The 24,590-nt window shown below is 44.7% G+C and overlaps 1 protein-coding gene and 1 pseudogene across 1 annotated transcript; both read left to right on the forward strand.

Annotated features, from left to right (window-relative positions):
* The first annotated feature begins 1,664 nt into the window (after positions 1-1,664).
* LOC121835231 lies at positions 1,665-19,515 on the forward strand. Its single transcript, XM_042289225.1, has 2 exons — positions 1,665-2,853; positions 19,340-19,515. Exons 1-2 carry the CDS (start codon positions 1,665-1,667, stop codon positions 19,513-19,515), a joined length of 1,365 nt encoding a protein of 454 aa, XP_042145159.1.
* A 290-nt stretch (positions 19,516-19,805) lies between these two features.
* On the forward strand, positions 19,806-20,338 carry LOC115332877 (annotated as a pseudogene).
* The last annotated feature ends 4,252 nt before the right edge of the window (positions 20,339-24,590 follow it).

Here is a 24,590-nt window from a genome sequence, read left to right on the forward strand (position 1 = left end):
TCAGAGAAGTCGAGTCCCTGGGGTCGGAACATGACTTAATACACAATGGGGAGAGGAGGAAGAGGGATCGTCCTCTTACCCTTGCGTCGCTTAGCTGCGGTGGGCCACTTCTTGACGGCGGGAGCCGAGGCAGCGTCGCCATCCTGTTTCTTCAGTACGGCGGCTTCGGTCTTCGCAGCCGGGGGCTGCCGTGGACTTTTTGACGGTGCGGTTAATATTATCGCGGACGATGGTCGTCCATTTATCTTCGGTACGCTGGCTCTTGGTGATCTCAGAGCTCGCAGTGTCTCTCATCGTAGCTGTACCCATGGAGGCACCCGGCGGAGAGGGAGCGCTCGCACGCCGCCGATGCTTCCCCGGCGACAAGTAGGCTTGGTTCTCTCCCGCAACGTGCGGGAGGAAGGCTTGAGCAAAACAGTCCAGAAAAAACGCCAACACCATGCACAAAAGGGTCCGCAGGGTACGGTTACCGTGCCGAAAAGACAGGTAGCAAAAAGGAGCTCGAAGAGATCGAAGAAAATGTCAGAAAGGGGCAAAAAGCGGGAGCTCCACGTGACGCGTCACTCCAATAGGCCACCCGTGCGCCACCCCATGATTTCTTAAAGACACTAGCCATCGTGAAGGGAAGGAATACCGCTGAAAAGCATAGACGGTTCAAAGATACGGGCACGTTGGCGTAAATGAATCTCCTGATAACAAAAAAAAAATTATAATGCATCGTAGAGGAGGAAGCTTGAAGGCGCTGCTAAAATAAAAAAAAAAAGCGCACACAAAAAGAGAAAAAAAAAACACGATTCCGACTATATGAGTTTGCGATCCGTAGAGTGAGACGCCCATAGCGGTGGCCCTACTACATCCCATTCCCCCTGTCCGGAGATTGGGAATGGCCTTCACGTGACTTGACGCGACTAGTTCAAACGGCTGCCGCCAGGATAGCGCCGCTCCGCGAAAACCGGGCGTTCGAGTGGCGGCGTTAAGTATGGGTCGCACTGCACTGGCAGTTTACAATACATGTCCCAGTGGGATGTATCTCTCGCGATCTACTGCAATATTTCTAGAGATACCCCACTCCCGAACGGTAACCCACCTCTTATCTTTTTAAAGATTTGCTGTTTAAAAAAAGAACACCGAAAGATAGCCCACTTTTAGAAATGCAGGGACCTGGCCAAAGGTGACCTTGGCAGAAATGCTGCTACTTAGCTATGTCAGAGAATCAGCGACCGTTGCTGACTGAGAAGAACTGTCGTCTTTGATTTTCTGCAGTCAGAAGTTTCGAAAGTCACACAATCTCAAACAGCAGATTTATCCAACTTTTTTTTTATCCTGCACCGAAAGTTAGCTTACTCCTTATTTTCCCCGACTTGCTTTCGATTTTAAGTGGACTATCTTTCGAGATATTACGGTAGAGAGGTTTTATATTTGTTTCGAAGTTTCTGATTGTATATCATTGTATATCATGCAGCTAAGCCCTTAACTACTTGTTTGAAAACATCTGACTGCATAAAGTGTTATAATATTGCAATTATAGCATATCTGACCCTAGCAATCAAAAATTGTTGTTGCAAATGCGAAGAAAATCGTGCTCTTTTCCATTTTCAGCCGTGGGCTGCACTCTGCCGTACGCGTCTGCTATTGGTCGGAGAAACGGAATCCCTGAAGCAACCATGGCCTACATTTTAGCAGTCACACCTCTCCTCTCTATTCCGTGGAAGATTTTGATGGGATACATTGCTGACCGTACGCAAAGCATAACTAAAATCTTGCTGACTCTTCAATTGGTTGCAGTTCTATTCTACGGCTTTCTCTACTTCAGTGATTTTATGATCAAAACGGCCGAACCAAACGGGGAGGTATCATGCCCAGAAAGAAACGTAACGATTTTCAACTCAATCTCTGTGTGCGTCCAACCGCCGGAGAAGTGTTTCGTCTCGTGTCCAACGTATACCACCGAATTCACCGAGATCGATGTAAGCTACATTTTTCAGAACGCTTCCACCATTTGCCACACTCTCTGGAATGGCACATCTGGTTACCACAGCAGCGCCTGTCAGTTCAAGTGCTCTTGCCAAGCAGGTTTGACAGATCAACGAGTTGTGTGGTTCTATGCCGTGTTTCATGCCCTCGCGTCGTTGTGTTTGGGGGCTGTGGTTGTTATATCTGACGCCGGCGTTTCAGAGATACTGGGTGAAAATGTGAGGGACTTCGGATGGCAGCGAATGGGAGGGGCAATCGGTATGGGTGCCGCTGGTCCTATCGTGGGAGCATTAATTGATGCAGCCAACCGATGGACGGGTGGACGATCAGGCTACCTTCCGAGCTACTTCGTCTATGCACTGGTCATTATTATGGATAGTGTCCTCCTCTGTTGCATGCCCACTCTTCGGATGCCCAAGCTATCGGTCAACTTTTTCAAGGACATCTCTGCTGCGTTCATCAATGTCGAAATGGCCGTATTCGCCTTCTGGACATGCGCCTTCGGGGCCTGTATTTCAATCGCCATGTCGTACAACACGTGGTTTTTGGAGGACATAGGAGCCTCTAAACTGATAATTGGATTAATATCAGCAGTCAGTTGCATTTGCGTAGAACTGCCCTTCTTTTCCGCGTCCGCTTGGATTCTGAAACAAACGCGGTATTATCCCTCGTATATATTGACGTTCTTGATCTTCGGTGTGAGGTACATTGGCACTGCCTTTCTCTACAACCCGTGGTTCGCGCTACTCGTCGAACCCGTCATCGGGGCTGCAGTTCCACTCGGGGTACCCGCCATGACTGTGTTCGCTAAAGAGGTGGCGCCGGAAGGTACCGCGGCATCCGTCTTGTGCATCCTCAACATTTGCTACGAAGCCATTGGTAAGTTTAATGCCCACTCAGGTAAGCCATAGTCTGTAATACCTTAAGGAGCAAAGTGTGCTTTCCAGTCAATAAGATTGCTGCATTAGCAGACAAGGATGACGAAGGACCAATCCCAAAGCCAGTAGCGTGAACATAATGGACTTGACCCTACAACATAATAGGCTCCACCAGGCGCGAGTGCCTCACAAAGGCCTCTTTCCATATTGATGTGCATCGTTAAAACGAAGACAAAACTCGAAACAACGCAATCATTCGTTTAATGGCCAAACATGTTTATATATGTATGCTAGCATTGGCTTCTTACATCCCTTCATTGCCTGGAAAAATGTTGGCAAAAGAATGAGCCGCCGCCTTCGTCAGAACTGCAACCATTTCGGCGCGTCACTGAAACAAGGTCTTTGGTAGCTGGCACTGTTGTACCCACTGTACACACACGGTAGTGGCTGCAAAGAATCCCCTGTACTCTCTGTCGTAATTGCAACGTTCTTTCCTTTCTGCTTTACAATGTTATGCAATTGCACTGAAAACAGACGTATCTTATGAGTCGACGCCGTAGCACTCCCCCCCTCCTCTCTGCCCCACCCGCCAAAGAAATACAATAAAGTAAAGCCTTTCTTGAAACGCATATTGCACACATTTCAGTAGCACGTATGTTCATTCAGCATATCTTCACCGCGAGATCACGGAAACCATGTCGAATCGGGAAGACAAAATGCGCCAAAGTAGGCGATGCAAACCCTGTCTAGGGTATTATTTTTAATGCGATTGAATGCAAAGGTGCAAGCGAGCTGGACAAGAACGGCGAAACTCATTTCTGGAGAAGGGGAACAAGAGGGACAAAGGACAAACACAAATCTCTAAACAGAGCCAGGTGACGGGTGCGCGACCGACAAAATGCGCCTGGTCCGGGTATTGAACCTGGGACATCTCCATTTCCAGTGGAGCGCTCTACCAACTGAGCTAAAAAGGAGTACGTCAGTAGAGCAAACAGGTCTTATCAGCCGCCAAAAGTCTAACACAAAAAAGGGTGAAAGCCTTACAATTTTTAAGGTTATTTTTAAATGGAATTAAATGCAAAGCTGGAAGCGAGCTGGGCAAGAATGACAAAAATAATCCCCGGAGAAGGAGAACAAGAGGGACAAAGAACAAACACAAATCTCTAAACACAGCTAGGTGACTGGTGCGCGACCATCTAGTCTAGTGTCCTGGATTTGAGAGTGTTCCCAACTGCTCGAGCAGAGTCACGTCATTTCCGTCTGCTTTCCACTCGACCACAACAACGCAAGGCGTGCTCACCTTCGAGGCATCTGCCCAGTAGGCGTCCGCAATTTAGGTGCTAACGTTCTCCGTGTTTTGAGTTGTTCCCTTAGATGATCTAGGCAGACCCTCTTAACACAACGCCCTCACGCGGTCGCCACGAGCGGTTGCTCAACAGCGTCGGCAGGCCGTTCGGCCAAGCGCTGGAAGTATATAGGAGGCACTGATACATGCAAGAAGCGAAAGTGTGCAGGAGAGCAGGTTAGAATACGTCAGAACGGATGAGTTGGATGCAGCTTCGTTTCACCTCATTATCGTGCTCCCTCAGGCGAAGAAGACGCTTAGCTGCATCTTCTTCGTTACAATATTTTCCCTTTTAACTGACCTTTTCCTTTCTTTTTAAAGGTAAACAATATTCAGAATGTGTTTTTTTCATGAAATTGCCTTCGCAGGTAATTTTCGGGGTTTATATGCGTTCACCAAAAACACAGTATCCTATTTACGTCGCAAAGTGACTTTCTTCTTTTCTTTTTTTTTTACTAACAATATGCCCCTTAAATTCAGTGAAAATGTTCTTGTTCCAGGGATGTCGCTTGGTAACTTCGTCGGTGGGATGACATTCGCCGAATTTGGAGGCCGGTGGATGTTTTTCTACTTCGGTGTGTTCGCGGCGGGATGCGCTCTCCTGTGCCTCGTATCACACGTACTTGTGCATTGGAGGACTTCGAGGCATGGAGTCATAACGCGTAAGTTGACTGCAGTTGTCCTCTCACAGGGATCAACTTTGCTTACTCAACTTAACTCGTGTTTGCCTACTTATCTTCCTTATTTGCAATATTTCCGTGGTCAATTCCAACCAGTACCGATGCAAATCAATGGCGTCTTCAGGTTTTCTTCGATGTATGCAATTACGAGCAGAGATCATTCACCTTATTTAAAAAGAAAAAATTCATATATATGATTCGTTGTAATTGCCTGAAGCTGAGCAGGTTGGTTATTCATACATGTAAGATATGCCAGCTGAACGAAGGAAGAAATAGCGAGACAGTGAGAGTCACAAGCAAAAAACAAACACACTCCGCTGGACTAACAACCATTTACTGAATAACATCTTTTTCTTCGTCGACTTTCATTTAATGGAGAACTTTTTTTCCTTCGTCCATTTTAATTATTGCCTAGAAGAAATATTTGTCCCTCGTCTTCATCACAACAGTTAGAAAAACCTTGCACCCCCAGAGATAACGTCTCCTGTGGGCTCATGCCAGCTATTTTATATAGGGGGTGTTTCCTGCAAATGCTTCTTTTCTTTTGTATGTAGCACAATGAAGGCAGTGCTTACGCAATGTTCCTTCTTCTCCTCAGTGGCTAGGGTCTCTAGAATTTACTTGCGATCTGTTTTTTTGTGTCTAGCCATGACGGTGATGTTTGAGAAACAGGGAGCACATTGACATTCGCGACAATGCGCTAAAAGATGGTCCGCTGCTGCAATTATGCGCACAGAGGCGGCGTGTTCTCTCGTGCGGTCATTGACACAGCGCCCACTTTGTCCGATGTAACATTTCGCGCATGACAGCGGAATATTGCAAACCACAGCGCTTTCACATGGGGCGTATTGAGTCCTGTGTGCGGTGCCACACGTGTTCCTTTCGTTGTTGTCGGCCTCACCGTTAACCTTGCTGCACATATATGCCTTGTTGGGAGCTGAGAAAACGACTTGTATTCCATGTCGGCCAGCGATCTTTTTCTGGCCTTGTGCAACCCCGTGGATATATGGCAACACAACTAGAGGTGCTAGAGGTTTAGGAGGCTTCTTTTTTGGTGCTTATGCAGTCTCCCTTAGTTTGCGTCGTACTTGCTTGCAAATGCTTTCACAAACAGGTACGAGTAGTGTGCTCGTGTATCCGCAGTCTTGAAGCCTAGAGATCTGTGTTTAGAAACGGCGCTTGAGCCTACGGTGGCAAGATTTCTGTAGTGCCGCGACGAGGGCTGTAGTAGCGGATCCTCATTTAACAGTTTTTGAATGTTCGGGAGCACTCGGAAGAAATCCTTTACAGGATCTAGCTTGATACATCCAGCATACGTGTGTGCTGTGAACTTCAAAGAAAGATCGAGAAACCGAATACACCGGTTTACAGGACGTTCATGGGTGAAGGAAAGTCGAGGGCAGCTTTAGTCAAAACTGCGCATGGCTACTTCTAAACACCCATCACTCCGCTCGTCGACTTCAGAGTTGCTCAGTACAAGAAAGTCATCTACGTATCGGAAGATTCGTATTCAGTTCCTCGATCTTTCCTTGAAGTTCAGAAGCACACATGTATGCTGGATGTATCAAACTAGATCCTGTAAAGGATTTCTTCCGAGTGCTCCCGAACATTCAAAAACTGTTAAATGAGGATCCGCTACTACAGCTCTCGTCGCGGCACTACAGAAATCTTGCCACCGTAGGCTCAAGCGCCGTTTCTAAACACAGATCTCTAGGCTTCAAGACTGCGGATACACGAGCACACTCCTTGTACATGTTTGTGAAAGCATTTGCAAGCAAGTACGACGCAAATCACGGGAGACTGCACAACCACCAAAAAAATATACCTCCTAAACCTCTAGTTGTGTTGACATATGTCCACGGGGTTACACATCGCCTGAAAAAGATCGCTGGCCGACATGGAATACAAGTCGCTTTCTCAGCTCCCAATAAGGCATATGCCATATGTCGCAAGGTTAACAGTGAGGACGACAACAACGAAAAGAACACGTGTGGCACCGCACACAGGACTGAATACGCCCCATGGGAAAGCGCTGTTGTTTACAATATTTCGCTGTTATGTGGGAAATGTTACATCGGACAAACTGGGCGCTGTGGCAATGACCGCACGTGAGAACACGCCGCCTCCGTGAGCATAACTGCAGCAGCGGGCCACCTTTCAGCGCATTGTCGCGAATGCCAATGTGCTCCCTGTTTCTCAAACATCACCATCATGGCTAGACACAAAAAAACAGATCGCAATGAAAATTCTAGAGTCCCTATCCATTGAGGAGAAGAAGGACGATTGCGTAAGCACTGCCTCCATTGTAGTACATGCAAAAGAAAAGAAGTATTTGCAGGAAACACCCCCTTTTTAAAATAGCCGGCATGAGCCCACAGGAGACGTTATCTCTGGGGATGCAAGGTTTTTCTAACTGTTGTGATGAAGACGAGGGACAAATATTTTATCTAGGCAATAATTGAAGTCGACGAAGGAAAAGAAGTTTTCCATTAAATGAAAGTTGACGAGGAAAAATATGTCATTCAGTAAATGGTTGTTAGTCCAGCGGAGTGCGTGTGTTTTTCCCTCGTGACTCTCTCTGTCTTACTATTTCTTCCTTCGTTCAGCTGGCATATCCTACATATATGATTCGTCCAATCAACATATGATAACTTATATAATTCATCTAAGACGTGTTAACGCTTTCGTAAGGCATATATAAGTGTTTATATTCTCCTATATTTGTCACACGTTTTTTAAGGTAAGCATATTGTGATACATTTCTTTTGTGAGACATTGTAGAAGTAAACGCTTTTCACAACAAAAAAAAAATGAAGAAAATATGCCAGCGACTTACATCCCCAAATTTCCATAATGCGTTATATTTAGAACTAGTTATGGACAATACGATACGTCATACACCCTTCTCATTACACTGAATCAGTTCAGAGTGGGAAATATAGAGCTGAACTAAGTGTCGATGAGCAGCCAACGGGAATTAAACATACTCATCTCAAACCAAACCTAATAGAAGATGAGTGTTAAATATAGTCATCTCAAACCAAAACGAATACAAGAAATGTTTGAATTTTTTAGGGTTGAAGTTGTTTTTTGCCACGTTTTGTCTGCTCATGCTGTTGCTTGTTCAAATTGACTTTGCATTACATAATGATACTAATGATTTTTCTCTCGTCTGAAGGATCTCTTCATAATTTCGTTTATTTCCTAATTACCTGTAAATAATTTGGGTGCCCGCGTCTCAGCTGCTATTTACGTGGCTCGGGACTAGTCAAGCTGTGTTACAGCTTTTTCTTCTTTCACCTTCCAACTGTATGCTGTTGGCAAAATAAAGACATAAATTGTTATTATTATTATTATTTAACGAGCGATTCCTTAAACATTTTTAAAGGCATTTTGCCGTTATTTCGGACACTGAAGAACACTGCTCCCTAATTTTCCCGCTCATATTAACGGGGAAAAAGAGGTCACGTGATATTAAGTCACGGGTCAAGTCGTGGTGTTAGGTGAATTTATGACAAGACGTAATAGCTCACGTGATGCCAAATATCCCCCAAAATATTTCGGGAAAAATTTGCTTGACGCCAGGGCTCGTATTGTGTCTTTCGTTGCTAAATTCCCCGGCTAAAAGCAACTACGCACGGAAAAATAGGCAAGGAATGTGCCGAACTACTGCGCTTTTTAATGCGAAAGCATAAAACGGTGTCATGGAGTGAAACCGGCGATAAACGGCACCTGAATTCTCATTGGCTGAGCGAAACGGAACCTAATTTACTATTGGCTGAGCAGCAGGATGATATTACAATGTCGACTTGAAGTTTGTTTTTACTGGCCTTGTTAAACAGGGGAAGGGGGTATTAGAGTCCATTGGTGACAGTAAGGTCGCGAGGGATGCCTCGATAAATTTTCGGTTTCTCCTTTACCAGAGCCAACGCTGAAGAGGAGCCGAGACGAGGAGAAGAGGAACTTGCCTTCTCCTTGTGTTCGGTTTGGTTAGCGGAGAGCGTGGAGGACTTCGCGGGAGGAGCGACCGACAGCCAGACCTGGTTTCTTCGACAAAAGACCCGAACCAGGACTGGCTGCAAGTTTCCGGCAGACCCTCCGGACAAAGCCAGATGCTCTCAAGACAGCGGAGGAACGTGCCGGTGTTCTCCCTACGTTCCGTTAATTGACAATATTTACGCCAATTGGATGATTCTGATTGGTCCTCAAAAAGTAACATAAAGAAAAAGGAAGACAAAGAAGAAGACGCAAACTCACTTGCAGCCAAGTGTGTTCTTCGGGAAGAAGCCGTGACGCACACTACACAAAGGACACTAAAGGCGAAGTGCACACCGTTGAAGTGCACTAAAATTATCCTTTCTGACTCGGGTATAAGATACCACTACTGGCGCAACACATTGAACTGAGTTAGACTGAAGTGTGCCCGAGTATTTGTTGTAAAAATTGCTGTTTTTGTTTATATTTTTCTTTGTAATTAGTTTTTTTAATATACATTTTACATCTTCTAGATTTCGTCTCAGATTTCATTGCATCAATAATTCGATACTTTTCCTTACCGTGCGAAAGAGCCCATGAAAGATCTGCGTCCTCCCCCCAATACGGACTGCTCCTCGCTTTTTTTGTGACGTAAAAGAAGAAGGCATTAAAGGGACACTGACAGGGTATTTATGCTCGCCGAGGTTTTTAGTTGTACGTGACATATGAGAGCTCAACTACCCAGAACAGAATTTGCGGCTTGAAATTCGGTTTTTTTCCGCCCGAAAACCGCCGATCAAGAACTGGCCGGTTCGAGTCTCGCTCACTCTCTTTTCCGCGGTCACGGGCCGTTTTCTAAGGTATCGATGCGACCACCAAATTTAATCAAAGTCGTGGGTCACTGAAAGCACACACTCAATATTAAAGATAGAAAAAAATATAAAACCCATTTTTTGTGGCTTCTAAAAAGCTGCAAATACGTTGATTGAAAAAAAAGTTCCACAGACAACCGGAAGCATTCTGTGCGTGCGTCGTTTCGCGTATCGTGGGACTCGCAAAGACGGCGATGGCAGCGGACGACGGGCGTGGGACCTCTATTTCAGAACTGTCGTTCGCGGTACCGGCGAATTTTGTCTGCCTTTAAAAGAGAAATTTGGGACTGGTCAAAAGAATTGGTATTCATCCCGTACGACACGCCCGACCACCAAGCCGATTTGCACGAAGACGTCGCCGAGCCGTCGCTCCCTTCTCGTGGCTGAAGACATCGCTCGCGCAAACGTCAAGCAAGACGTGTCTACTTCGAGTGGAATATGCACGCGTACGATTTCTTTACTAGGTGAGAATGTCGCGAATGCGTGGTGCATCCCGACTTCGACCCGGGAGTGCTTTTGCTAGAGGAAAATCGGCAGCAAACTTTCCAACTTACAGTTTATCGGCTGAATTATTACTAAGGAAAGAGATACCCCATTTTCGATATGCCCCAGTAGCTCAGTGGGAAAGACGTCCCCTTCACACGCGGTAGGACCTAATTCGATCCCCCGTGAAATCTTTTTTTTTTTTTTCTAAATATTTTTTGATGTTTACATTTCTTTTTTTTTTACAATTATTACTGAAGAAACAAAAAAAAAATAAGAAACAAATTTTGTGGACGACACGTCGCTGAATTAAATGGTGTGGGATTTCCTTTTTGACACCTGCGAACTCAATGTAATCACTTTCCACAAAATGCAAGGAGCATATAAATCAGGTAGCGTCCGCTTTCCGAGGTGCCCGTAAATGGTCTACAGGAATTGCAGCCAGCCATTGGTCCCGATCCCGTTGATCTTTCGGAAACTCTGTCGCACAATGCCACTTCTGTTTCGGACGCGGGACATGTTAGCCAGCTCTTCACGCAACATCTTGGGTGTATTCTTTTCGGAGCCGATCAAAATTCACCACGGGCACTCACTACTCATCTCCAACTTCTCAATGTACAAAACAACTCATCTTGGAGTACAGAACAACGAGCGGAACATACATAACTGCAAAAGAATCCCACGGCGAGCAGTTCGCGTGTCGTCTGCTACCGGGAAGGAGAAAAAAACAAAAAAAAAACACACACACACACGGTCGGGTGCAGCCACGTGACTTCCGCCACTCCACTCTCTTCTCTCCACTTCTCCGACCTCCGTCAGGTTTCGGTTTCGGTTTCGAGCAGTTGCGTCTTTTGGCTTTATTAAAAAAATACGATACTCTGTTGCAAAATGTTAATTGGGTAGTCCTCCGACACCATAATGAAGCCCCGGGCAAAAAATTAAAAAAAAAAATTTTGGAGGTGTCAGTGTCCCTTTAAAAAGATAGGGATGTTGCTAGCTGAATGTCTGTAATAATTGTTAATAGCATTCATCAAACACGTTTTTTAGGACCATCGGAAGGGTACAACACCGCTGACCCTGAAATATAGAAATCCAAAGCACGGAAGCGTTAGGAACGAGGCATCAGCCGTCTCTTGCTTTATTTTTCTTTCTTTTTTACACGAAATATAGCGGCGCCTGGCGGCTAGATATGGCGGCGTGTCCGCTCGGTGGTACTCGCTGCACTATCAGCACACCCGATGGACAGAAGCGGCGTAACTGGTGGAACGTTGGATGCACATTATCTGCGATGGAAAGGAATTGTACCCTGTTTTTTATGGTAAACAAAGTTTGTGGTAAAGTCAAGTTACTCCTTGGATGCCTGCTTGGCTGCCTTCTTCGACGGAGGTGGCGCTTGGAACGCTATCCGCCCGACAGGCTCGCGGACAGGCAACAGAGAAGAACCGATTTCGAACGCTGCTCTTTCGCGGAGCTTGTGAACTGATTGAGCCAAAAACGTTGTGCTGGGAGCGTCGAAAGGAATGGGACCCATTGAGATGTTGGTTACGGCTCGGACTTCGGACTTCGAGAAAGCAATGGATTTTTTTCCAGTAACGAGCGCCGTCTGCGGAGCTGTAATAAAACTACAAATGAAGGACAGCTCAACTTGGTTCCGCCCGTCACAATACATTGACATCGTTGCCTTTTATGCCCCGCACTAGGGAATACTCAAACAAGGATGGTTAAAAAAGACGAAATACGCGCAAAGTTAGGTACTAAACATATTGGTCGCCTGCAACTTTGGCCTCCGAAAATAGCCATAGCGGGAAGCAAGGCCATGGGATGTGATGTTCGCATTCGTGGAAACTCACTGGAAAAAAATATTCATTGTCGAGCGACCAACAGTTTTGTTTAGCCCCTGAGCCGCTGATCAGTCTTCAATGCAAATTTTTCCTTTTTGCCTAATTCAAAAACATTATAATCATTAAATACATGGCTACAAAAAAAAAAGAAAAAGAAAAACCGAGCTAAAAAGTGGCGCGTCTACTATATCCGGAGAAAGTGCAGGTGCAAGCGTACAGCAAAATAGGCCTAGGGTTGGCCAGTTGACACTCAAGAGCGCCCGTTATTTCCATGATTGATTAAGAAAAAAAGAGAAAGTCAGTTAAAACGTGTGCTGGGAAGACATCCAAAAAGGCGAGGACAGCATCGTTTCGCCAACCACGTCGTTGATTCAGGCAGGAGTATAAAATCTGGCGTCTTAGAAATAATGTTTTTCTCTGCAAATGCGCTGTTCCCAATCATAAAATATTTAAGATAATCCCGAGGGATAATGTTTTTTCGTTAACGACGATAAAAACTATCAATCTTGGAGTGTAAGTAGCCCTTTACGACGCAGTTAACAAGTACATTTACTCATTTTCAGCCTAATGCAAACTTTGCTTTTATATTTTTGCATTTACAGCAAACAAAGAGGCAACTGCTCCTGCGCGCTCAGCAATGTAATTTGAAAAGCATAAGAATTCATTCAAGCATCCTGGATTTAAACAAACAGCCTCCTGAAGATTTGCAAGTCTTCTTTTCACTCGGTTATCAATTTGTCATGTTGTTAAGAAAACTTAGAAATAAAAAAAAAATTGTTTAACAGACTGAGGCATAAATATTATTAATGCTGGTTCCTTATGTAGGTTTCTCAGTTATGGTATTCAAGGTCAACTACAAAAAAGCCGCGACTTCGCTAATTAGGCTATGGGTGCGTTGTGTATTCATATGAACATAAAATATACACAATAGTCAAAAACACGGATATAATAGCTAAAAAAATTAAGGCCTTTTTAGACAGATACGTTGATACAGATACATTCAAGAGGCATGCGCACAAGCATTGATATGTATATAGAATATTTTATATAGCCGTTGCCGTAAGATGCTATTTTGCATTTTCTAATAAAAAAATTTATAGTTTAAACTCAAAGGTAAATGGCAATCAGATATTTCTTCCACTCAAAACTACGAAATTTGACGGACACGACGAATATTTCTGCGGCTCATATCCAGGTTGATATATTTCATGCCGCTGAAATTTAAAGAAGTCGCACGTTCTGAATTACAACAGATTGGGCTGTCCAGACAAAATTGATGTCGCCTCAGAGCGTGGACCGGTTACTAAACGAATGAAAACGCTTCCAATCTTAAAAGAACATTTGTCATTCTAAAAAAAAAAAAAAAAACAACGCCCCTATTGAAAGATGTTGGTAATGTTCTGAGCTGGGAGAGCCAGATTTTCACTATGATGAAAGATTTTTGTCCTTTTGTGGGATCTAAAATGTTTTGAACTTAATTCTACTCTACCAAATTAAATGCGAAGTGTTTTTTTTTTTTTTGGAGAGGTTGGGGGGGGGGGGGTGAAGGGGGGAAGGGGGGGGGGGGGCTTAGACGCTTTTTGATGGTTCGACAAAATTACTTTGCACACATCTAAAATTTCCAATTAACATCCACGGAATAATTTTGTCATCTCGCCCAATACTTTCTTTATTGAAATGCAATAAGATGAACACAAATTGCGGCTTAGTCCTACAATATTTGCATGACACCCTTCCCTGAAAAAAAACGAGAGAAAACAAGACAATCATGTGTAAAAATTAAAGTTTAGCGCGGGGGACTTACGAACAAGATGCTGTGATTATATTATAATTTTAGTTCTTTCACCTTAGGCAAGTGTCAACCTACCCTCAAAAACAGCACAGAGAAAAACTTTCTGCGGAAATTTGAAAAGTAAAGACAGCAAGCGTTGATAACTTAGTCACTGATGTATACGCGCGGGCGTACAGACTTCATACCGTTGACTACATTGCAATGGAAAGTCTTTTTAATACGAAAGCATTAACGGTCCCATAAAGCGAAGCCGTGGTTATCTGAAGACGTTATCTGTAGCAGCGAAAGACGGCACCTAAATTCTTATTGGCCGAGGAAACGACAGCCACGCAGATGCCTGGTCACGGAAGGTGGCAGGGGCGCTCAAAGTCAACGCGGACGGGACTCAGAGATAATACACAAAGAAAACCACAGAAACGCACGTGCTTCGTCACGGAAGCAGTCGTGAAGCCGGCGGGCGTTCGCCGCCCCTGCGCAGCGGGGGAGCGGGATGTCAGCACCGGAGCGCCACGTGAAAAAGAAAGACGTGGCGCGCTGCTTGTAGGAATGCGCTCCGTGTAGGAATGCGAGACGTAAGCAGTTTTAGTTGCCTCTTCCGAGTTTTTTTTTTGAAACAGTAGCCATACTTTATTGCGACTTAGCCGGGATGGGACATGCATGCAAATTAATCATTTGCCGGCAAGGCCAGTGCTCAAACGCACCACTGAATCTATTTTTCTCTTGTCCTTTTTATGGTTGTTATATTCTATGTATTTTCTTTTTTTTAGCTAAGGCAATTACGAAGCAGAGACCTGCCTTGAGTAACATTTTGCCGGCTGTACAATATTTGCGATTCCCGCCAACGCTTGAGGATTTTAGGCGCATTCAGCACAAACTGACGCGGCGTCATAGTTCTAGAATGCAAAGTACACTATTTCGCTGACTGTAGTCCGCGAGCTTTACATATTCGCAAGTTGAAATTCTAAGCGTTGCGGACTATAAAGGAATTTTGTTTTTAATATTCAAGATCATTCATTATAACAAGACGTGGCGGCGGACTTTGTGATGGCAAGGTTACGTTAATTTCAACCTTAGTTAGATACCAGCTTTTTTGGGAGCTAATAACAATGGAGGCATTTTTTAATGTGTGCTCTCTACGATAACTTCTTACGTGACAACTATCCACCAGGCGGGGACCATTAAAAAATAACACTCTTTTTTTAACCGAAATTTTCACCATCGTTCTGTGGGATTCGAACACGGTGGCATAAAACACCATTTATATTTATGCACTTTAATGAACACCATCTATGTGATTCAATTGTTTGTAGGCAAAGAAAAGGTTACCTTGAACAACTTTTTCATCTGATGGGTAGCTCAGGCGATAACAAATAGCCCCATAGTTAGCCAAAGAGCATTGCCCCTTCTGTGCGGACCCGGCATTTTACATTGCTCACTCGTGAATGCGACATATAGTGTTATGTCCACAGCCTTTGGTAAGTGAGGCGAAACAATAAAATGTGACTTGTCTGCTAATGTCAGGACATTTTATCCAGCTCGCCGCAAAAACAAGCCCATAATTTTTTTTATTTTTTTATTTTCCGCCAGTCTTGTGAGGGCAATGTGGTTCTACCAGGACTGAAAATGTGAGATTTTTTTCTCTCAGTCGAAGCCACCCTGCAATATTGATTGGCTACAGCGGCTCTCTAGCTTTGTACTCCATATTACTTATAGTTGGGGGTTTCTATACTCCTTTTCGCTCTTAAATTGGACCGCCACCACCGCTACGATCTGACGAGAGTAAATCAACACGCGCCGAATTGCTTCGTCACGGCGCTCGTAGTTTTCGTGCGTTTGCAATGCCCGGCTCAACCAAACACGCAGAGCGACGGCTTCATGACCTCGCACTTTTTGCAGTGAGGGGTAAATTTAGCCTGCGGTAGCAAACGCGCAAAAAATACGAGTGCCTTGACGATTAACTTTTGGCGCTGATTCATTGTCGCCATCGGATCATGGCGTGGGCTGTTATCGGACTTCATCTTAATCGGAGTATGGTTATTACTCAATCGGAACGAAGCCATTCGCTACTCTGCTTAAATAAATGACGAGGAAATGTTTCCTGATGCTTTGGGAACAGGTTGACGCACGAAAGCGCTTGTACTGCGGGACCTTATGGTAGCCGGATGCTCAACCCGTTCGCGTGCAAAAATATAGAAAAACAAATCGCGAAGCGCAGCTTATGGCGGAGAGCAAGTCGTCTGCTTCCTGTGCAGGAGTTACGGTGACGTCAGAAAGACGCCGTGCTCTGAATGGCTCTGATTCGAGGACAGTGGATAGATCTCGAAGCAAGCAGTCTTGGGATCCACCCACTATGCTTCAACCACAGCCAATCAGTGCTCGGCCTTCTGACGTCACAACGAACTTCTGCAAAAGAAACAGACGAACTTGCGTTCCGCATTGCTACTGTGGCAAGCTCGGCTCAAACGACCTTTAAACAACTCGCTAAAACCAAATGCAAAAAAAACGATGAAAATGCAACGATTGTAATATTGTTTCAAAAGCAGCAGCTGCGACGGAATTGTGTGCACGGCTGCAGAAACTTGGAAAGCCGCATGACACCGACTTTCGTGTATTATTCGGCGACGGCTCCGCCGTCACAGAAGGCACATCTGAGTTTATCGAGAGGATGCCAGGCTTGAAACTACTAAATGCATACCAGTAAACGTTGTAAAGGTATTCTGCAATCCGCACATTCTGTTCCCGTAATAAGCAAGTGGAAAGGTTCTGCCATTAACTTTATTTATTATGAGACCCTGGAACGGAGCCGGTCGCCAAAGTTACCGGATCTCTTTTTTTCTTGGTTCGTTTTATTAGAGAACATGACTAAAATCAGGCCACAATAGTGATTTCGTCAGTAACTATTGACATCTCAGGCAGCTAACAACCGAAGTTATGTATCAACTTCAATGCCTAGTGAGAAGTTAAGTGCTTCTTATAAATTTTTATGATGCACCCAATCACTAATCTACCCAACATAGAGGTCGCCTTACTTTTACTTAGTTTATCATTGCATAATATTGATGAAATATCTAAACTTTATATTTTGATAGGTCAAACTAGCTGCATAGTCTTTATCAAAATTGCAGAGCCCACCACGCGCGTGGCCGGAACGGGCTCACTCCCGTGTATCGCCGCTGTTATCGTCGGGTCTATACGTGCTCCAAGGTCAAAGAACTTCAACAGAAAAGTGGAAAACATTCATTACTCAGAGCAAAGGCCGGAGCAGATGGGACTGGGGATGTTGTTAGAACAGCGTCAGAGGCAATGCTAATCTTTCTTTTTTATTTTCCCACATTTGACATATCGTCTCTGCCGACTACGAATGGCGGCGCAATTCAAGCAATCGGGGAAATGGAGCTAGAAATTGCCGTGCCAATATTTTATGAAAAATCGTTTCCAATTCTTCTATATTTTCCTTCCCCTTCTGTCAGAACAGATATGAGAGTATGGCACAGAAGGAGGACGCAAGATGAATCTTTCATAAACAGTGTTTTGATGAGAGACTCGTATTTGAGAGTTTTTTTTAGAACGTTTGAAATACGTTCACAACTCGTAAGTTTCATGGCGTACTGCTCATTTTGACTATCTACAACCTTTCCCACAATAAAATTTGCATTCCTGCACAGCGTACTAGTCTGGCACTCCAGGAGTCTATATTGGTTCGGTGCTTGTATTTAAATGAGTATGAAAACCCCTATTGAAACATTTCAAAAAGGAATTGTTTATTGGAGTTATGGTATCCCAATATAGGCTTAGTGGAATAATTGTAATACAAGGAAAGTTAATTATCATCTGATAAGCCCATTAAGCCCGATAACTTTTTGTATTGAACCACGATTCATCCCGATACAATGCTTGTGTTTATTAGATTTGTTTTTGTGTTGGGCGGCAATATGGAATACGATATGCCTTATACCCCTTTTTTCACACCAGCTTGAACTAGATCACAGTGTAAGATACACTCTTTAGGTGTGGACACGGAGGGGCTGAACGCGGGGTGGGAGAAATCAGATAGTGTTCGTTCGACGGGCATCCGAACGGCAGCATCATTCCGCTGCCACCGTGCCCGCGGCTGACAGCGTCGCCGGCGGCCAAACGGCGAAACTGTGTGAGAGCGAAAAAAATGATCTCGTTGCTATGACTCCCCGGTACACCGTGGTCTTTCTGCACCAGCGACAACCTCGCAGGAGCTCTGCGCGTGTGGAGCATGAGGCGGCACGAGCCGTCTTTGCCGTGCCCACGGGTCGACGAGTCATCTTCCGGCGCCGCTTGAAACCATAGTGAGAGAGAGAAAGAGAGAGGGTGAACTGAGCGAACTTCATCTGCACTACGCGAGGAGCGCGCTGTCCTCACCTGAAGAGTATTATCTTACACCATGAACTAGACGCACAAGACTTGGACAACTCATCGGAGGCAGGAGGCTCGCCCTGGTGTGGAACAAGTTTCACACCATCGCGATCTTCCTACCTTCAACGAGTTGTCCAAGTCTTGTGCGTCTCGTGCAAGTCTTCATCTTCCGCAGCTCGAACTTGCGCGAGGAACCAACGCCCTGCGGAGGGCAAGGGGTGCGTTCTGGAGGCCGCGAGTTGGAGCGTCACACTCTGACGTTCTCATCTGCCAGTAGTTACGGTTCCTATATTAAAAAGAAGGCATAATTGCTCGGTAAGTAGGTTCATGATCGTGATTTTGTTATTGAAAGATAAAAAGGGCCGACGCTTGAAACGACCTTTCAAGCAGTTTAGCATTTTCGCATACCAATCTGGACTCGAGTATGCTTTCATTACACACTAGCTCAATAACCAATTTTAATATTAACGAAGTTTGGTTATCTTATATAGCCCTTAGATTAGAAGCAACTCGTCATGCATATAGTTAATTTTTTCAATGCCAAGATCTTTACAATGTAGTTTAAGATAAAATATAATTGAAGTACACCCAGTCGTATACCAGGGAGGAGGAATGGCACATACGTTTGCATAACTCTATTTTTATCATATGAGAATTTGAAAGCATTAACTGTCTCATGGAGTGAGTTGACGTCATCAGTAGGAAGCGCGAAAACGGCTCCTAGTTTCCGCGCGCCTTCGGTTCCATGGCCTCCAAGATCCCGAAGCGCGCGCGCGCTTGTGCGCTGCAGACGACAAAGGGAGCGGACGAGCGGCTTGGATGCTTTCGCATTCACAACTCATAAGAAATGCTTAGGTGTACCTTGAGCTTTTTTTCAATTTTGAGGATTACTGTTTTGTGTATCTAATTTACGATACGAGAAGTCTCAGTAAAATGTTTCTCGACATAATTTGATTCCTATCATCCGCTTCTGTATCCATAAGATATCAACTAGTGGTTAAAAATACATGGATATGGATAAATAACATTGCCTATATTCACACATCAGACTCAGTAATATGTAGAACAGGAATTCCGCCCAAACGGACAAATGTGTTGTCTCTCTTTCTACAGCCCGGGGCCGCACAATGTCATGCGGGTCTGCAATTGGTCGGAAAAACGGTATCTCCGAAGAGACCATAGCCTACATTCTGACGGTCACAACTCTACTCAACATTTTGTGGAAGCCTCTGATGGGGTACAATTTTGACCGGACGCAAAACGTAATCAAGGTCTTGCTGACGTTCTAAGTGCCTGCTATCCTCTTCTACGCCTTTTCTACTTCAGCGAACATATGATCAAAACACCAGAGCTAAATGGTCGGGTAGCCCGCTCAGTAGGAAGTGCAAATCTCTTGAACTCAGTCTCAACGTGCGTTGCAAAACCACAGAAATGCTTCCTTTCGTGACCAACGAATTAAACCTAATACAGCGAAGTTAAAGGAAGCCAGTTTTTTTTTCTTTTTGAAAACATCACTTCTGTTGGCAGCGCTCTCTTGAATAATACGTCTGGTAACCAAGAGAGGGGAAAATGAACGGGCTAGCTTCAAAGCTATTTCCTTTTTGCGCTGCTTCATATGCTGGACACTGTGCTCCTTTGCTGCATTCCCACGCTTCGGATGAAAAAGCTATCAGTCAACTTCTTCAGGGACATCTCTGTTCTCTTCAGCTATCCGGAACTGGTGGTACTCGCCCTTTGGCGCTATTGGGTCTTTGTTTTCAATCTACGTATCATACAACACGTGGTTCGCAGAGGATGTTGGAGCATCTAAACTGATAATAGGTCTTGTGTACGCACTCAGATGAATCGGTGCGGAGCTGCCCGTTTTCCCTGTGTACGGCTGGACCTTGAAAATGAACGCCCTATTATCCCTCGTATTTCTTTACGATTTTGACCTTCGCGGTGACGTACTTTGGCTGTTCGTTCCTCTACAACCCGTGGTTTGCTCTCCTCGTGGAACCCGTCAGCGGTGCTGCGCTTTCAATGACGACCCCAGCGATGACTGTGTGTGCTAAAAGGGTGATGCGAGAAGGGACTGCCACCTCCTTACTGTGCGCCTTTAGCACTTGCTAAAATGCCGTCGGTAAGATTAATACACACTCAGGTGTGCGCCCGCAGCATTATTTTGAGATCCCGGGAAACGCAAAGCGTGGAGAGTTTCGGGCACCTTGTGTCGCTCGGCAACCAATGAGATTTTGGCATATACCAACCAGAACGACGAACAAGCGATCTTGAGGCCAGAAGCGTGGACATAAGAGGCCTATTCTGCAGTTCAATGCTCTCTGTGGCGGTGTAATGATCATTACACACCCAGTAAAGACTAAATGAGTATTATCCCAATAAAACCAACCGCAATTGTCCTAGAACTAATTTAGAAACTTAATTTATTTATGAAGTGGCCTTCTAGAAAACTAGAAGTTCTAACATATATCAAAATAAAGACGATTATGCGGAGCAGCAAGAACTGCTGTGAGACGTAAGAACGCGTTCTTTACTTTTTCGAGTACAAAAATAAAATTGCGCTTTCAACTCCGAAATAAAGGAGGGTATGAGACGGCGTTGGGATGTCAGAACGCTAAGCTCCGATTGAAATGATGAGCGGGTAAATGCCAAGGCAGCTTTAGTAATGGGCATAGACGCAGAGGCTAGCTGCCTTGACCTCTACTCCCTGTTCAAAAGCGTTCGAACGCCGATCTGAGTTCAAATCAGGAACGCCAACGGCGTTCGGCGTTCCAACACTTTTGTACAGGGAGTAGAGACAATGGCAGCCAGCCTTTGCGTCTATCCAATAAGCATTTCAATCGTAGCTCGTCTTTCTGACGTTCCCTCGCAAATTCATCTCCTCTTCCCCAAGCAGTCGGAGACGCGCTCCATGCACCGTCGTTGAGACAGCAAGCACCGCCAGCCAAGGAGTGAGCACTAGACGTTTGGAGTCATATAATTACTATCTTCCGAGGGCACGTTTTTGATTCGAATGTTGCGTCATTCTTTATTTAGGAGTCGTTTTAAGGTAGTTAGGCGGTTGTATTTGCTGGCTCCGCCGGCTTGTGATTGCATTGCACGACTGAAAAGAAAGTGAGCAACGTTTCTTAGCCCTGGATGGTGGTACATAGTGGTACAGATCAAGTTTAAAAAAAGTCGAGTTCTGGCTTAGTGTTACAGAAGCAACTTTGGTCAGAACAGTATCAGCGAGTTCTAGGACCTCTAGCGCTGAACACGTGGTGGTGGCTTTAAGCATCACCTTCTCAATAACAAGGCTACGGCGCTGGATTGTGTGCCTCAGCACCTGCGGAAGGAAAGAGCAGGGAACAAACTAGACACGTGTGCTGCATCAAACTTTTTTTTTTTTTTTTGGGGGGGGGGGGGGGTTGTGTATTTACTGACTGAACACAAGTTCCTGCCCCGACCGAAATTCCACCACTCGTTTCCAAGCTGTAACCTGCGATGACCTCTAGGAGGTGCATTAGAATAGCTAGCGCTACGGTCTGGTTGTTTTGAGAATGTTACAACGAGGAGGTCTCCAGATTCAGCCCCTGCTGACAGCAAGCAACCAAATATTGAGTGCACGATTTCCAAATAAACAGCGAGACCTCTTTCTTTTTACGGTCTCTGAAAATTTATAATGCAGCATGATAGAGAATTTATTAAAACTGCGGACGATAAGAGGGGTTACTTGTTTTCGGTATATATACCGATACACCTCAAAAATCAATCCCGCTATTGAGGGTATTCACTGGGCGCCATATTTGAGGGCGATGTATAGAGCGCACGCTCATGGCGAGCTTACATTAACAGGCTACTAAAACCGGCATTATTGATGGTGTCCAATGCACGTTGCAAAAAAACTCTCGAAGCTTGCTATCAGCTCCCGCTCAACAGTCGCGCACACAGATATTAACCCCATTGGATACTCCCTATGGGGAGCATTCACTGGCGGCCATAGCTTTTTGCTCGACTGCTGAGAGCGTGCTGAGGGCGGGCTTTGACAGGTGTTTTGCAATGTGCAATCCGCACCATCAAGACTGCTGGTCTTAGCAACCTATTAATGTGAGCTTGTTCTGAGCTTGCGCCCTTAACATCGCCTTTAAATATGGCGTCCAGTGAATACCACCTGTAGTGAGTACTCACTGCATGCCGCATTTGTGGGTGCCGTTCAGAGCGCATGCTCAGAACGAGCTCACGGTAAGAGGTTGCTAAGACCGGCAATCTTGGTGTGCAATGCACGTTGCAAATTGACTGTGAAAGCTCGCCATCAGCACGCGCTCAGCAGTAGCGCACATAGATATGGCCTCCGGTGAATTTTCCCTATAAAAGAATGGTGAGCTGGGCTAGTTGATATGATGACGTGCTGAACATAACAGCGCACGAAGGACAAGGATAAAGGAAAGGAAGACACAAAACTTAAGCGCCAACGCGCAACTGAAATATAATACAGAAAGAAAGAAGTTGAAAGCATCGAAAAGGCATGTACTATAAGAGCGCGCCTCATACATAAATTTAACGTCAGAGGGCACATAGCTTAAAAGGTGTGGTTCACACAAGTGCTTCAAAACAGAATAACATAATTTCAAACTACAAGTTCATTTTATTCCCCAATTAGATCCTTTCCAACGATACAGTTTCCTCATCTGAAAACCAAACGGAAGTCGGGCTAAAGCAGCGTTCTTGGAAACTATTCATAACAATTACTTCTAGAATTTCGCGAGTGCCTTTGTCTTAATATCTTACAGTAATTATCGTGCCCTGAAAAGATTGCGAAGACAAACAAGATATATAGTGTAAAGGAAGATAACCCCCGCCCCCTTTTTCAGGGATCGATCATGTTCGGTGAAGCGACCATGCGTTACTGACCGCCTCACCGAACATGATCGATTCCTGAATTCAGCGGTGGGTGTCATATTCCTTTACACTGCCAATCTTATTTGTGTTCACCATATTTTCAAGACACGACAATTATTGTAGGATTTTTCGGCAAAGACACTCGCGAACCTCTGGAAGCATATGTTAATAATAGTTCGGGAGAACGCTGTGTTAATCAGCCTTCTGTAGGGTTATTGGATCAGGAAACCTTGTTTTTGAAATGGGCTTTGTGCAAAGGAATTAATTTGTAGTTTGAAATGATACCCTTTTTATTTAAAGATACTTGTGCGTACCCTACCTATTCATCTATGTGTAACCTACCTTTAAGCTGTGTTTGTGCTGCTCTCTTATAGGGGGTATTCACTGGGCGCCATATTTGAGGACGCTCTTTAGAGCGCATGCTCAGAATGAGCTCATATTAAGAGTTTCTGGAAGTTGTGTTTCCTTTGGTTATGTTTCCTGGAAGTAGTGTTTCCCATGCGCATGTCTCCTGGAGTTTGTGGAATCCCATGCCCGAGTCTTATTTTTCTAAACATATAAGCCCGAAAAACACCGATGTTTTGGCTCGACATCATAAATTGTCAACAAAAAACACCGAATCCATGAGAAAAAATAAACCCCCAAAACACGAATCCCTGATAATATTTAACGTCGCGATTTAACTTTGTTTTATATCTAGAAATATACCGATGGACTAGAGAGAGCACAATGTAAATTCTTCCAAGGTTTTCGCTGGGCAACCTTGTCGGTGGGACGGCACTCGCTCAATTCGGAGGTCGGCCGACAAATTTCTACGCCGGTGTGCTTGCGGCGGGCTGCGCACTGCTGTGCCTCTTGTCGTACGTCCTTATCCAGAGGAGAACTTCAAGGGTCGTAGTCATAACGAGTGAGATCCCTTCGAGGTCCACTTCAAAGTGTTAAACTTTACTTAAAGGAACCTCAGAGTAAAAGGGTAAGTACTGGTAATTGCTGCCAGTACTTACCCTTCCAGTCCTAAACACTAAAAATTCGCATGTCATTGCAGCTAAAAAAAGAGGTGCTGCATGTGTGTCGTACAGAACATTTGCAAGACAACTAATCATTAGTTTGTTGATATTAATTTTTGTCGTTGTGCCCCAAACTAAAGGGCAGTGGTTAATTTGTGAGCCTAATAGAGCACAATAAAGTTTAATCTTAACTTTTGTAGACCGAAGATAGCGACAGTGACCGATGCTGGCTACCTTTGACTGTTCGTGAGTTGCGAATTTTATACTCTGAAGAAATTACGCCTAGCGTTTTTGAGGGCTTGCTATTTTAATCTGGCGGATACCAATTTTAAGCGCATAATCAGTATCAATATGTTTATTTACAAACCTAAACACACTAGCTTTCGTTTTAGCAATGTTTAGTTTAAGGCTGTTTTGTTCTGACCATATAAAAAAACTTTTCCAAGGCAGCTTTACTATCGTGCCAATAGGAAAGGTGT

The sequence above is a fragment of the Ixodes scapularis genome, unplaced genomic scaffold, assembly GCF_016920785.2.
Source record: "Ixodes scapularis isolate PalLabHiFi unplaced genomic scaffold, ASM1692078v2 PGA_scaffold12__126_contigs__length_90152505, whole genome shotgun sequence".
In the NCBI taxonomy this organism is placed as follows: domain Eukaryota; kingdom Metazoa; phylum Arthropoda; class Arachnida; order Ixodida; family Ixodidae; genus Ixodes; species Ixodes scapularis.

What these genes read in the sequence shown, in the direction of transcription:
- LOC121835231 (XM_042289225.1), top strand. Translation starts at nt 1,665, where the DNA reads ATGGCCTACATTTTAGCAGTCACACCTCTCCTCTCTATTCCGTGGAAG. An exon ending in CATTTGCTACGAAGCCATTG is followed by an intron (nt 2,854 to 19,339) that starts GTAAGTTTAATG and finishes CTCTTTCTACAG; the next exon opens with CCCGGGGCCGCACAATGTCA.